A 15960-nucleotide genomic window follows, 5' to 3' on the forward strand; every position below is an offset into this window, starting at 1 on the left:
TTTTGTTTTTATTTATATTTCATGCAAAATTTTATGTTCATTTAATCTTATAGTAAACATGGATCAAATTCAAACAAAATAATAATTTCCCCCCCACTTATTTACAACTTAGAAACTTTTTAGAATGTCAGGAAATTACAGATAATAGTTTTATTACAGATATTTTAAGCATACATTATCAAATTTGAATTTTAACAGGTTCAGCAGAAGGAATTTTTCTGCATCAAACAAATCTGTTACGAATCAATGAAAAATTTCCTTCTGTCTTCTTCTATCCTATTTCAAACTAAAATTATGCAGCTGAAGACAAGAGCTAATTTACTGCCACAGTAATAGTTAGTTAATATCAAGATGTAAAAAAAATCTTAGGCACCCTGCTGCAAAATTTTCCATTTTGCCACACAACATTTCATACATATGATCTTGACTACAATCATATTGTGGTTTATACCTTCCTACATTCTATTTGGTACACAGAAAGTCTTTTGGGATCATATCTTTCAAGTGAGCTCCCTGATATTCCATATAATTAAAAAACATTAAGTACTATATTTGTGTTTGATTTTTGTGTTCATACCATGCTTAATTTAAATAAAACATAACCTTTATATTATTTTTTTTTTATAAAAATTTAAATGTTTAGATTTTAATTTTATGCAATAATTTTTGTTTAAATAACATTTAATCAATTATTGAAATTATGAGAAAAAAGTTCTAAAGTGGACACTTAAATTTTTTTTTTCAGAATTGCAGAAAATATGTTTGTGGGCAATTCAAATATTACTTATAAGCTCCTAACAGGTGGTTCGTGATTTGCTTATTTATGTTGACAAGAAGGAGGGAGAAAGGTAAGAGTAATGCTCATGTAAGACATTATAATCCTTGTATTTTCAAAATGGTCTTAAAAAGCAAACCAAAAAATTTAACAAAAAACTGAAATGTTGAAAAATTTCAAGTGTAGAATAAAAGTTGAATTCGGGAAAAATAAAAAAAAATTCTTCGAAGAGTTTCAAAGGTCAAAATTAAAAAACACAAATTTTAAGAAAAAAAAATATTCGAATAAAAAATTTAAAAAATGAATTGAAAACATAAACGTTGGTCTATGCACAGTTACATCCTTTTATTTGAATTTTATCCTGAAACTAGATTACTACTGTAAAAGTCAAAGATAAAGCAAGGGGTGTCACAACTTTCTTACATGTGTAAAAAGGATGGGAGGTGGTTAGTGATTTGCTTACTTTTGCTGACAATGGTGGACAGGGAGAAGAAAACCATCAAGAATATGGCATTATATTATGGCTAACACAATTTTTAAAAAATTTTTTTATACAAATTTTTTTTAAAGTTTCATCCCCTGAAAAAACTTCTGCAACTACCCTTTGTCATGTACCAAGATGATTACCATTATGATCAGGATTCGCAGTACTGACAGCATTAAATATTACCAATACTATAAAATAAAACTATCAGTACTTAAATTCGAAGCTAGCAAAACTTAACAAATTGTATAATTTTCAAAATTTGTCATCGCTTTAGTTTTATTTACAATATAATAAATACATAAATTTTTCGAATTTACAATTACTAATTAAGCATGAATGAAATAACTATATAAAAATTCAACAGATAATACTAACCAGTTTTGGCTGCATAACTCCATGACTGATAAAAGTTTTCTAATAAAGTTCTTGTCTTATAGATAAGTTTGAGCCACGATACCAAGCGTTTATCACTGTGAAGAAATAAATTAACAACATTGAGAAATATAACAATGAATTTGAGATAAGAGAACATTAAAGAACAATTTAAAAAAATTAAGATTAATAAAGAATAAATATCAAGTTAAAAACACTGAGAAACATACAAAAATACTTAAGTTACGAGAGCAAGTTGGAGACTAACCTCCGTGGTGGCAAGAGCGATAGTATCAGTTGACAGAGTGTAACTATTGTTACAACAAGTTATCTGTAATTCCTTAATTTTCCAGTTATCCTACATAGAGTATTGAACTGCCAGACATTTGCAGATTTTAATATAACAAAATGTGCTATGGTATAGCAAAATGAATTTTCGATTTGTCTAGCACCGAAGGGAGTGCAGTAGCGTATTTTCAAGAGAATGGAATCATTTCTTTTAAGAATGGCCACAATGTGGTATTGTATATCAAAAGTGATAAGCAATGGCGGTGTAATGTAAAGGGATGGATTTAAACGAGTAGCGTTTTGAAAGGACACATGGTTGGAGGGCTCAAAGGTTCCATTTCGGACTGGCCTCCGGTTTATTTACTGCTGGTTGTGCAAGAATTAATATCAATTGAATGTGGAGAAAGCAAGAAATTGCTTTTCATCATGATGACGCCAAAGGATTTGCGTGTTATCGTGAGAGCTGACAGTTCAATGGGATAATCCCAAAGTATTGTTACATCAAAGCAATGGAATTAAACTTACTTAAGACCAGCACAGACAAAAGCTTTGAAATGAGAGTCTGGTGAACGTTTAAGAGGTGTATGGGTTGAAATAATGTTTCCAATGGCACTGAGAAGAGACTGTAAAATAAATTAAATATATATATATTTCTAACAACTCATAAAATTCAAGCAATAAAACATACACAATTCATAAAATTCCTATATTAAAATGCATGCAATTAATAAAATTTAAAACTTAAAGCAAGAACATAAACTCTTCTAGCAGCTCATTTCATAATTTGTTGAATTTGAGATGGAGTGATAAGGTAGATTATGTGATAGATTTTATAGTGTGGAAATTGCCAACTCACTAAATTTCAATAATGATTATTAGTTCACAGAAATAAAAAACATCAAAATTAAAATGTAAGTTGAATGTTAAAATTTCACAAAAAAAATTAATTAGCCACTAATATAGTTTAGAACAAATTGCAACATAAAACTGCAATTGGAAAGTGAATGTAATGTTAAAAGAGAGAAACATAAAATTACAATAATTAATGTAAACAAATTAACATACTTGCTTAGGAGTTGTGGCCACACCTCCTACTATTTCTAAGTTAAAGCTTTGGCATAATTTTCTAGCTGGTGATGCATTATATTGGTAACCATTCTAGAAAAAAATAATAATATTGATATTATAATAATAGAACTAATATTTAATGCTGATCTGAAAGCAATACTGATCATTTATTGCAATAATGTACGTAAATAGAGAAATAAAAACAAGTTTATTTTGTAAGAATCAGCTTGCACATCACAAATGTAAAATGTTTTTTTGTTTTTTTTTTACAGCTGATATAAATTCAAATTATCAAAGTTAGATTTGATAAAAAATTTTAATATTCAATACTAATTTGTAAACAATATTATTCATCAATTGTAATAACATAAGCAAATAAATACTACCAAAATAATTTTATATGAAGCAACTTATATACCAAAAGTGTTTAATTTATTTATATAATTGATTTTAAAATAAATTAATTTATAAACAGCACAAAAAAAGAATTTTGTTTAAAAATATTTACAATTTAAACAGATATTTAGGTGATTATTTACATGATAGTAAATAAATAAAAAAAACAACCTAAGTTTGTTTATATTATAGTTAGGGTTCACACCAGCAATGGAAATTTAGTGGTTAAATAGGACCAACTGAGTATTCATTTAGTGCTCCAAGAAATTAATGTGGTAGGGGTATAAGCAATAAGCAGAGAGCTCGCCGCACTTAACTATACTCAATACTCAATGTGGTAGGGTAACTAGAGAAAAAAAATATTGAACTTTACAATTGCATAATTCCTGTTATGGTACTCATCAAAGATTATTATTTGCCATTTATAACACCCTAAAACTAATTAGGTTCATTACCCCATATTAATTAAAGATCAAAATTAATTAAAATTAAGTGAAAAAGAGTTAATAATATTAGTAAATAGATTCAGTTTGCAGGTTAAAATGCTGCGACTATATAAATAAATAAAAGAGGGAAACAGAGAAAGTAAAAAATAATAAAATATTATATTAAAAATGATCTAAAAATTCTAAATAAAGTAAATTTATGAAAAAGCAAAAATTATGTTTTATTGATTAACACTTACAATGTCAATACATAAATGCAAAGCACAGCACAACATGTAAATTTGAAATTTCAACATTTAAATTTTTTTTGAAGTAGGCACTTTCAGTTATTCTGTTTGAAAAATATTAAAACTGAAACCTAACCTACGCATAGAATAAAATTAGCAAAAAAATGTTTTTTTCTCCCTCAAATGCATGGATTTTAATGCAGAAAGTTTTTTTTTGTAACGATTTTGTAATTTCTAAACATATTTCAAGGCAACAATTTTGCTGCCCATGCCTATTATTTTAGCGATATTGGTAGAGCATTTAGTGACCAATTGTCGCGATGTCGCCATACTGGCGTGAACCCTAATTATAGTTGAGTTGAATGACCTAAAACCCAGGTTTACTTGAATAAATCCTTTACAGGGGAAATTATATAGCAATAATGCTTAAAAGGAAATGAAACAAAAAATTTTTAATATCAAATTAAACTTTTCAATGGATTTTGAGGGGTTGAATACAAATATTTTTATAAGAGGCTACTTGAATGGTTACTAAGCAGCCTTCTCCCCTCCCCCCCAAAAAAGAATGCTACTTATCCTTACAGTTTAATTTGGTTATTGTAACTAATAAGTCTTACTGGCACATTTGGGAATATGAAAAACTTTTAAAACAATGGGATTTTTCATAATCGCCAGAAACTTGTATTTGTTTGTTCTTATTAATTTCTTAATAATTTTTCTGTCCAGATAATTTTTGAAATTCCAGTTTTGAAACTAAAAACATTTTATAATGAAAATTTTATAATTACTTATAAGAAAAGGGAGAGGAAAGAACATAAAATACTTTGTTTATTAAATAATTGATTATTATTAATAAGAAGAATAAATTAACTTTTGATTGATACAAATTTGAACATAATAGTTTAAAATTACCTTTAACTCATAATATTTTAGAATAAGGTCCCAAGCATGCATCATCTTTGGTACTGATGGCTGGACGGCAAAACATCCAAATGGAACTATACTAGTACTTTGCCCTATCTGTAAAAACATAAACAGGACACAATTGAACATGATAATAATTTATATTTTTAAAAATTAACAAAATTAGTAAAGAAAAAATAGTATGAATAAACATCCAAGCAAATAAAGATTACATGAAGTTTAGCTAATTATTTTAAATGAGTAAAATATAATAAATTGAATTAAAAATTGTATTAATAAGTTGTATTGTTGACTAAAAGAAAACATTTTTCTGATGATTTTTAGACAATTCAAAACCTTAATAAGTTCTCATTATTTTCTTTTATTACGAGAGAGATATGTGTATAAAAAATTGAATGTTATTGAAATATGGATAATTTGTGGAAGATCAAAGTTTTAAAAGGGACAATTTTCTTTTTTTATCCTTCTGTTATTATTTTTTAAAATTCAGTAGCTTTGCTACTTTTTAAATAATATTCAGTTACAAAATATAAAAGAATGAATAATTATTTAGAACTTAATTTATTGGATGTTTAATATGAAAGTGATATTACTGTTAATAATGCTATTAATATACACATATAATTATATTATATATAATTATATTATATATACTATTAATATACATAATTTAATAAACAATTACTATTAACAACTTTATTAATAAATAACTTTAATAAATTTTTATTTCAAAACATAGAAGATTTCTTTAGAAGAAGAATAAAAGTTTTATTAAAAAGAAAACAAAAAACTGTCAGTGAGTACAAAATCTGTAACAATTTTTTAAAATTATTTACAGGCATAAGTCCATGTTGCATTAAATCTCTTATTGCAGAAGCAAGGTCTTTTCTCACAGCTGTGGTCAGCTTTTCATTGCATTGAACAACTGGAGTCTGAAAAACATAAATATCACTTTCGTACTTATATAATTCAGGTTTCATATGAAAATTTATAATAACATATAAAAAGATAGTGAAACTTTTTTAATACAGTAAAATCTAGCTAATCCATACTGTTTAGATTACTGAAATTTGGATTGTCAGAATTGTATTGACAATCAATTTAATTCAATCAATCAATTCAAATAAATCACTTAAGTCAATTGTTTTGACAATCAATTCAAATATCAATTACAATTGAATTCCAACTATAATTGATATTTCACACGACTTTTATCACACAAATAAAAGTACAGTTTTGACCTCCAATTGTGTTTAATGTGGCAAAGTAATGAACTAATATAATTTATTTAATTCATTCAACAAATGTAATGTTGAAAAAATTAAATTTTTTGCATTTGGGATTTTAAAAAAATGGAAAAGAGTGACCCAAATTTAATTTTCAATGCATAAGTTAAAAATAGATTAGAATTTCTGATTTGGTAAAAACAAGACACGCTGCCAAGGTTTCAAAAAAGAGAATAAAAATTATGGGAGGAATAAAGGCTATTTTAAAAATAATAAAAATTTAGTTAATGATGATAATAAAATAGAAATTAAAGAGAGGATAAATCGCTAATAGTTGCTATTTTGGATTGAGGAACCACCTGAAATTAAACCTTATTTCCGTTAAAACTACTATTAATTTATTTTAATTAATCCTGTATTACTTTATGGCAGCAAATTATGGCCTTTAAATACGAAAAAAGAAATGGAATTTCTGAATTCCACATAATTATGAATGATACGGGAAATTTAAGCAACCAAACATAATTTAAGTTATTAAATTCGACAGAATAAGATGGCAATCTGTAAAAAAGATGATAGTGATCCAGTTCAGAAGCTGACTTTTGGAATGTTTACTGGCAACTGAAAGAGGAAAAGACTAAACACCAGAAGGATTGATTCTGTGGAAAAAGATCTTAAGACCAAAGGCATCAATAGATGAAAAAATCTAGCTTCTGATTGAGCTAGTTGAAAACTAATTGCTGAAATAGCTCTGGCATGTACTACAGGGTTCCCACGGTCTTCAAGAATTTTAAAAAGTGGTAACGAAAATAAAACAAATTTTGATATTTAAATTTTTTTGTAGCTACTACTAATAATTGTCTTCTAAAAGAAGTATATATGCATGAAAATTCAAGCACTTCAGGATAAAATTGTATATTAAAATAAAAAAATATATTGCAGCATAACCCTGAATTTACTACCATTTTAAAATTTTTTCAAGGACCGTGGGAACACTGTACCAGGCTGTCACGTTGATGAAAGAATAAGAAAAATTAAGACAACAGTACCAAACATTTCAGATGGCATGTATTTCTGCCTTATTATTTACATTGTATTGTATTTTTAAAATTACACTAAAAATAAAAGAACTTATAAAAAATGTTATGTAAAGTAAGAACATTATGGAATGAATGGCAACTAGTAAAAACTTGAGAATCGACCACAAATTTTTAGACTTTACATTTTCGTATCTTCCTCACTAGTTTTTATTTTTTTAAAAAAATAGCTGTAAATAAGTGAACTTTTGAAAAATAAATAAATAAATAAAAAAGAAATAAGCTTCACTAGATACATTTTAGAAAAATATACTTTGTTTGAACTGATATTACTTACATCTTCAGAGTCACTTGTGTAATCACTGTCCTCACAAGGAGGTTCACGTTCTAAGACAGAATTTTCAACGTCACTCACAGCAACCTCTAATTTCGCTCTCAAATCCCTGAAAATAATTCCAAAAGGTAATTTTTTTTCTAAGTCTTTAAAAATGAAAACTTTCGAACCAGTGCCTGTTATGCATCCAAGACAGAAATATTAAAAAAAAAAAAAAAAAAAAAAAACGAATGAAGGAAAAAAAATTAAGCTAATTAAAAATTATGGTATCTTAAAAAGGAATTAGGAAATTCTGCTATGGTTAGAGCTATTACTTTTGATTTTTATCAATGACTACCATGCTTCTATTCTTTTTTAAAAAAAGTGAATAAATTTTCTGCTTTTAAGTCTTCCTCAGTTCCAATAAAGATTTTTTTAAAAAAAGCTTGTCAAATATGATAAAGTTGCTGCAAAAAATATATTCTTTAACTAAATTATAAAAATCTTTTCCTTTCAAGGAAAAAAATACTTATTTAACCCAAAGCAAATAATTACTCAGATTGAAAAGTAAATGATGGTATTATTCTATTTTTATCATTATTAAGTAGAGATGAATAAGTTTTTTACTTTTTATTTCACTTTAAATGTTGAAACACATCAGTTTCATTTTAATCTAATGCTTTCCTTTCTTGTATGAAAAACATAGATCGACTTTAGTTTCATAGTTCAAATTTTGTTTCATTTGTTTAGCTTCTTTATGCAAAATTAGCACTGTAGTTTTATTATGTAAAATAATTTAAAATATAACATGATAAATATGATTATATGATAAATATGTTTAGATGATAGCATATGATATGATTAATAATATGATTAATTTGAATACAATAAATAATAAAACTACATATCAAAAAAATATAACCTATTTATAAAAATTACTTTAATAATTTAAAAAATTTCATTAATGTAATAAAACATTATAAATTACTTAAAATGTATGCATTTATAAGGTTATCATATGATAGAGATTATTTTAGAAGAGCTCTTGAATTAAAATTCTAAAGAAAAAGAAATAAATTTATTTTCCATATTTTTCTGGCATTCTTCAATGGAGGTTGATTGTTTATATTTTTTAAATGTAAATTTCCTTAGCATTTAAACAGTATAAATTATATTCAATAAACCAATAACTACTAATCTCCTCATAATATAAAATCTCGAAAAGTCACAAAATTAATAAAATAATATTAAATTTCACATGAACAATAACCTATTTATTTAAATGGAAAAAAAACAACTTATTTTAACTTCCAGTATTTATTAAAAAGTACAACTAAAATAAAGATTATTTCTACAAATTGCTCAAAGACAAATTCGGCTTACCAAATAATTGAATAGATCTGCCTATAGAAATGGATCATTTTTTAAATATAATTTTTCTTGACTTGGTCTAAAATTAATAATTAAATCTTTTAAATTATTATTAAATTTCTTCAAGTGGAATTTAAGAATTAATAAGTAGGGCTAGTATTATTAATTTATGTCATGAAAAAAAAAATAGAATTAACTCTAGGGTAAGAGCATATATCCCATTGTAATTAATGAACACAATCTTTTTTTTAAAAAATAAAGTGCAGCAATCATTCTGTACTCGTATTAAGCATCAAAGTGGAAAAAAGAATAAGAAAACTACATTTAATGTTCATTTTTCCAATTGTTAGTATATATCAAACAGATGCGCCACATCTGGTTTTGACAGAACAATAGAAGAGAGCAATATGATGATCAATGAGTTTCAGATAGATTTAAGCAACCCACTACATCTAATAATTTATGCATTAGAAACTCTTTATTTCTTGAAGGTAAAAAAAAAAAAAAAAAAAAAAAAAAAAAAAAAAATTTGCAAAAAAAAAAAGAAAAAAAAAAGAAAGAAATAAAATGAAAAAATTAACATTTAATAATAACTAAATTTTTTTAAAATCTTTTTCCCTATGTGAAAAAAGCAAAAGAATAAAACAAAACATTTTTACTTACTAGATAATAATTAACTTTAAAATATAGAAACCAAATAATATCATAAAATAAAATATACGATTTATATTTAAAAGAAATTTTTCATGAATAACACATGGAATTAAATTTATGCCCACTGAAATATTAATTTAAAGAGCCAAATAAAAAATATTTCTAAGCTTTTTCTTAAAAATATTCATACATTTAAAAAAATAAAAATATTACAAAACTAAAACTACTTCTTAAAAGTAATTTTAACTCCTAAGCATAATTTATAGTGAACAATAACTATAAAATGCTAAATAATAATAATTTAAAATAAATATACTAAGTTAAAGGGAATTTTGAATAATATTTAAAGCATTTACATTTTTTGAATTATATGAAGTTAGATACAGCCGTGCAATTAAAAAAACAATGTAAATGCTTCACGATTGCTTCCGAGAAAAGTGGCTAGACAACTATTTACATTCTATAGTTAATGCTATGAACGAAGAAATAGAATTTCAAAAAACTGATAAAGCAACATTTATTTTTGAAATATTTTTTTCTGCAATATGACATACAAAGATGCCACATATATAAAAATCTTAATTTTGAATGTTTTGTACCAATGTAAGTCAAGATCAGTTAACAAGAACAAAGAAAGTTATTCACCCCCAATGATTTCCTTTATCAGATTTTTTCAAGGTATTTTTCTGAAAGTTATTCCTTCCACAACCAAATTGAGTAATGGTGAACACTTGCAACAAAGTAAGTACTCTCCTCATGATGTGAGCAACAGTTTTCTCTTCTTTCTGTAAAGAACATAATTTAGTAAAACATATGTATTATCTAGACCATAAGTAATATGTACAAATTTATTTTAAAAATAAAACTAATAATTTTTGTTTTACAAGTTTATTTCGACTCTTTTAACCATCATCAAAGGTCAGAAAAACTGCGTTTGCAATACTGCAATTTTAGACAATTTGGGAGGTGAAAAATAATATGTGCAATTGTAATGCCCATACATACTTCAAAGCTTTTAGATTTTCTTAAATTCATAAATTTAAAAATTCCTAATCGCTTTGAAAATAAAATTTTTTTTATTTCAATTTTATAAAGAGCGAATACGAATGTTTCTATTCTCTATAAATACAATGGCTATTTATTTTTATTTTAATGCAAGCGTTAAAATAATTATTATTCAATGTCACGACAACTGAACATCAAAATCTATTTTTGATCTTTCTTTTTTTTAACCACATTAAACGTTAGCCTATTTGTTATCAGATTTACTCAAGTTTCTTTAGAATTTTTTGGCCTTAAATCTTCAGCCAAATTATTTCAACATTAACATGAGATTTTGTGATGTTGGCTGAATTGACTTTACTTTTGTGTCCTTTTACGATGACGCACCTATTATGGATCTCTCCTGTATTACAAAACATTAATTAGATATTACGTTTAATCCGGACTGGATTAGGCAGGTTGTGGGGGATTATCTCCCATGGCCTGTCCTTATTCATAGTATGAAAAATTTATGATTTTACTTGAAATGTCAATTAGATAACTAAACTAAACTCAGTGGCATGACAGCCCAAGGCCTACTGTGCCATCTCAGTTTTTTTGACCTCGGGCTCTAGGGTGCAAGAGCAGATGTTCTGGTTAGGTGGTCAGTCACACGCAGAACCCTCAGTGTTTAGTTCCCAAGCATGCTTGGTACTCATTTATCGACCCAATAAAGGGATGAAAGGCAGCAATTAGATAACATTCTTTTTATTTTGCACTTCAAGATCTGCAACAAAATAAAAGTTTTAAAGTGGGAATGATCCTGTTTTCTTCATCTTCTTCAATCAGACAGCTTCCAGTAATTTTTTAATTTCTGCTATAGTCAACAATAATCCATCTTCTTCAATATATACACATCTTCCTTTACAGCAATATATTTTTCAAAACGCAAAAGAGCATTATTTTGAATAATTTTTTAATGTCAAGCTGTTAACTATATTGTTATAAGTAAAAGTTTTTTATAATTTCTAAAGTATTCCTTACAAATCACAAATTTGAAGAGGCAATTTCAGGTAAATAAGTTAGATATGGTAATAACACTAGTATGAGCAAGATATTTTTGCAGCTACAAGTGACTTGTTTATGTTTTTAGGCTAATTTTTATATTTATAAACTGTCTGAAATGTAATGACAAATATCAAATTTTCAATGTTATTAGCAAGATTCATTATTACTCTTTATGACCTTTATAGACTATATTATGATCATTAATTTTTAACTATATCCTTTACATTATTTGCATAAATTAAAACATTTGACTCATGCTTTTAAAACTCTACTCAAAATTTTTTTTATGAAAAATAAAATGATATTTAATATTAGTTAACATAATAAACAAAAAAAAATTTATGATTTAAAAAACAAGTAATATTTATTCTGTTAAGTTTTTGAATCAAAATAAAAAATTTCAATAAAATAGATGATTTAGTATAACCAATTCTGGCACAGATTTAATACCTGTTTAAGTTCAAACATATAAGGTGAATTCTAGCACCAATTGCAACATTGAGAACTTAGTGAGAAAATGCCAAAATCATTGGCATTAGATTTTTAAATTAGTTAACAGTTTAAAAGTTAACAAATGTTTAACAAACAATTTTTTAAATTTGTTTTTATCACATTAATAAAGCCCGGGTAAATTTTTCATTTTTTTTCCAGACAGTTTAAAGGTGAATAACATTGACTAAAATTATATCCACATCATTTAACTAAAGTTTAATGTTTATCAATTTAGATTAAGAGGTTCTTAAACTGAGTTCGCAAACTCTTGGGAATTTGGTCACCAGTTTTGTGGTTTTGTAAAACAATTCTGACAATTATCTAAATTTATTTGGATATGATTTCCTTATTAGAATTATAATGTAATGCATGTGAAACTACAATAAAACGAAACTGAACTAACAAAGTTTTAGTTACTTCTCAGAACAGATTACCCTGCACTTGGAAATAAAGAACTTCCAACATTTCGTTATATTTATATGAACATGCTTTTCTGGTACTGTTATTTATGAAATCATAGTCTAGAAACAAACTCAATATAGAAGCGGATTTTATAGAAGCTTTCATTCCAAGAAAACAACTGTAACATTTTAGTAAATAAAGAAAATATTAAAAAATGATCTCAATTTTTAATATTTGAAATTCTCAGAAAATATTAAAAAATGATCGCTTTTGGAACTTTTAAATTCTTTGAACTATAGCTTTTTATTAAATTCATTATGTTTTTATAAATGTTCATCCCAATAAATGCTAAAAAAACAGCAATCCATTTTCACCAGCATTTATTTTAATACTTATGAGATCATTCAGCCAAAATTAAGTTCAAAAGTGATGTACGGTAGAGTTTAGGTCTATATAAATTAAAAAAAAAGTTTTTTAAAAGGGGTTTTATTATTAAACTTTGCAAATCATGAAATAAGAGAAATACTTACTTGAGCTCGCATGGAACTTTTACCTGAGGAAAATTTTCCACTTCTAGAGCTTGAACCAGAATGATTATGAGAAGTCTGAAATTTAAGAGAAAAAATTTAATACTTTTATATACAACAAGTGCAACTTTTCTTTTAAAGCAAAGGTTTGACAGGAGCAAATTGAAAAGGATATTATATAAAAGGATATTAAAGGTTTGACAGGAGCAAATTAAAGGAAAATTTTTGCATATTAAACGTTTTTGAAAAGCCGGATTACGTATGTAAATTCTGTTACAAAAAAGTAAATAATCACTAGCCTTATCAGCAACAAGTGTTTTGTATCTGTCTCAGAACCTTATGTATCTTGAATGTGGCATGCTGCTATCAAATTTCTTTCAAAATGTTAGGCTAAAGTTTAGATTCAATAGGGTTATTTGTTTTCTATACTGTTTGAAAGTTTAACTCTGAAAGTAATATGTTCTACAAAATTATTTTGCATTAATGTGTTTGAGCTTTTCTAAATAAAAACAAAGTAAATTCGATGGATTTTATTGCTGCGAAAGTTAGAATTTGCTATACCACGCAAATTTTAAATAATATTACAGGTTAACTGATAAAACAGTGTCATAAACTAAGCCTGAAGCCACGAAAAAGAGGAAAGATCATTGTTTTCATTATAATTTACAGTGATAAAAATCCATTAAAATGCTTGAAATGGGACTCTTGTAGAATAGATTATAATTTCCAATGTGCTTAGTAAAAGACAAACTTACATAGAATAAAGAATCAGTAGTAATTAGAGCCTCAGTTTTATAAGCAAAAACTTAAATATTATTAAATAGCATTTAATTCACTAATGACAGAAAAATAAACTAGATTATTTGGTTATCAGGGAACAAACCTTTAGCGATGCTCTCCTGTAGCTGGAGATTTAGACCTTTTTGTAGTAATAATGAAACATTAAATGGCTCTTTTAACTTTTGGAGCATCCAACTTGTATACATTATTTTCTTTTCGCATCACTTTTTAATTGTAAATTTTTTTCCATTTAGGTATACCAACAATTATTTTTAAACAATAATCAGAATTTAATATGTAATCAAAATTATAAATTTACCGTTACTGAAAAAAAAGAGATTTTCCTTCAAAATTGCAAAACAGTCACAAAAATTAAAAGTCATTCCCAAACTGAAATAAAAAATTGTATCAGAATGGTCATTAAAATAAATTATTAATAAAAATTTTGGAAATGTGAAATTTTCGATGTTTTTAAATTGCCATTTAATAGCTAAAAACTAAAGTTCATTGAAATGATAGAAAATCTGCAGAAAATGGTGTTTCTGTTTCAAAATAAAATACACAATTGATTTATAATGCTAAAATCAAATTACTTTTCGATGAACTGGGCAGTCACACGTGCAACGCGGTTTGCCATCTGATTCGGCTTCACCTAGTAAGATAAAATTAAAAAGTCATTAAATTTAATTAGTTAATAAATTTTAATTAGGTAATAAATGAGACAAACATTACAGAACATACAGTAGGGCTTTAGCCATAGCTTTAAAGGTTAGTATATTGAGTAAGTTAGTTTATAAATAAAGAAATAATCAAGATATTAAATATCAATGCAAAATGGAAGTTTAAGGCCACTCCTATTACTGAACTTTAAAACTCAAAATTTTTGTGTTTCCTATACATAGGCTTACATCTACTAATAATTTTTTCCGAATTTCAACGAGCTGCAGTCAGTAGCATAACTTAGAATCCTGCAAGCAAAATTTCTGATTTAGTTATCGATAATTTGCTATAGTGCACAAGGAAAAACTTTAATTTGTATACTACAAACTAAGTTTGATTACAAAAGAAAAACAAAATCAGAACAGAATCAAAGAAAAAAAAAAGTAAATTACTAGATTATATTGGAAGTCAAGGGGCCTGCATTTGACTAGAAAAAGACCTGAAGAGTTTTTGTGATTTAATTTAAAATTTGATGATTTAATTTAAAATTTGTTGGATGAAATCTGTCAATCTAGTATAAATGGATATTGATAAATTATCGTTATTTCCTTTCTCCCCCTCGTTTTTATCTAATGCACATCTGCAGTATTTCTACAATCAGGTGTCAATCTGCTCAGTAAAATAAGGAGAAAGCAAGAAAGCGAAAAGTAATAATGGTTCTTTATAGAGCTGTCTATAATAAGTATAGAAATAATCAAGTAGTTTTTGAGGTGGTCAGTATCAGTGGTGTGCCAAAAGAGAAGACAGAAAGCTCCAGGCATCCAATAGACCAGTGGTGCGCAAACTAGGGGTCGCCAAAAGTTTTTTGGGGGTCGCCAAATTTTTATGAAATGCATTAACCCTGCATGCTGCATACTATACAGTGTACATATAAAGAGTGAAGCGCCGTCACTCACTGTTTAATTGCAATTTCATGATGTCCACTCTTTCTTTGACCGTAATGCGTAATGTATTCCCTATCTGGCTATCCGTGGAAAAACAATATCCCGTTTTATGCAAGAATGCCATCAGAGTGTTAATACAATTTGCATCAATGTATTTATGTGAAACTGGATTTAGCAAACTAGTTTCAATAAAAACTAAATACCGCTCGCGTTTAAACCCTGAAGATGGTACGCGAATTGCAATTAGTAACATACATCCAAACATCGATGAGATAATTAGAAACTTGCAGCCACATACATCTCATTAAAGGGCAATTACTGATTTTTGAGTTTTACAAAAAGTATTTTCTTAAAATTATAAATAAAAATTAATATGAGTTAAATATGATGATGTTTTTATTCGATGAAACGAAAGAAATGCGAGAAATATACATCATATTTGTGAACATTTATCTCTAGGGGTCGCCGAAAATTTTCTCTCTACAAAAGGGGTCGCAGTCGAAAAAAGTTTGCGCACCACTG

At 26.5% G+C, this 15960-nt stretch overlaps 1 protein-coding gene and 1 long non-coding RNA gene across 3 annotated transcripts in view; one reads left to right on the forward strand and one right to left on the reverse strand.

Annotated features, from left to right (window-relative positions):
• Window positions 1-15960, reverse strand: part of LOC107446102 (RUN domain-containing protein 1) — a 32107-nt gene that overhangs the window by 2139 nt on the left and 14008 nt on the right. For both annotated transcript variants that reach the window (XM_021148823.3, XM_071180031.1), the window contains exons 8-16: window positions 14428-14486; window positions 13058-13132; window positions 10230-10369; window positions 7584-7689; window positions 5820-5915; window positions 4972-5079; window positions 2988-3080; window positions 2448-2545; window positions 1638-1732 (exon numbers count right to left, since the gene is read on the reverse strand). In XM_021148823.3, coding sequence (XP_021004482.2) covers window positions 1638-1732; window positions 2448-2545; window positions 2988-3080; window positions 4972-5079; window positions 5820-5915; window positions 7584-7689; window positions 10230-10369; window positions 13058-13132; window positions 14428-14486 — 870 coding nt within the window. The remainder of the gene's footprint in view (window positions 1-1637; window positions 1733-2447; window positions 2546-2987; window positions 3081-4971; window positions 5080-5819; window positions 5916-7583; window positions 7690-10229; window positions 10370-13057; window positions 13133-14427; window positions 14487-15960) is intronic.
• LOC139425384 (uncharacterized) lies at window positions 745-7690 on the forward strand. The gene is made up of 2 exons (XR_011636625.1): window positions 745-848; window positions 6757-7690. It is a non-coding gene; the product is annotated as an uncharacterized lncRNA (long non-coding RNA).

The sequence above is a fragment of the Parasteatoda tepidariorum genome, chromosome 4, assembly GCF_043381705.1.
Source record: "Parasteatoda tepidariorum isolate YZ-2023 chromosome 4, CAS_Ptep_4.0, whole genome shotgun sequence".
NCBI classification, from domain to species: Eukaryota; Metazoa; Arthropoda; class Arachnida; order Araneae; family Theridiidae; genus Parasteatoda; species Parasteatoda tepidariorum.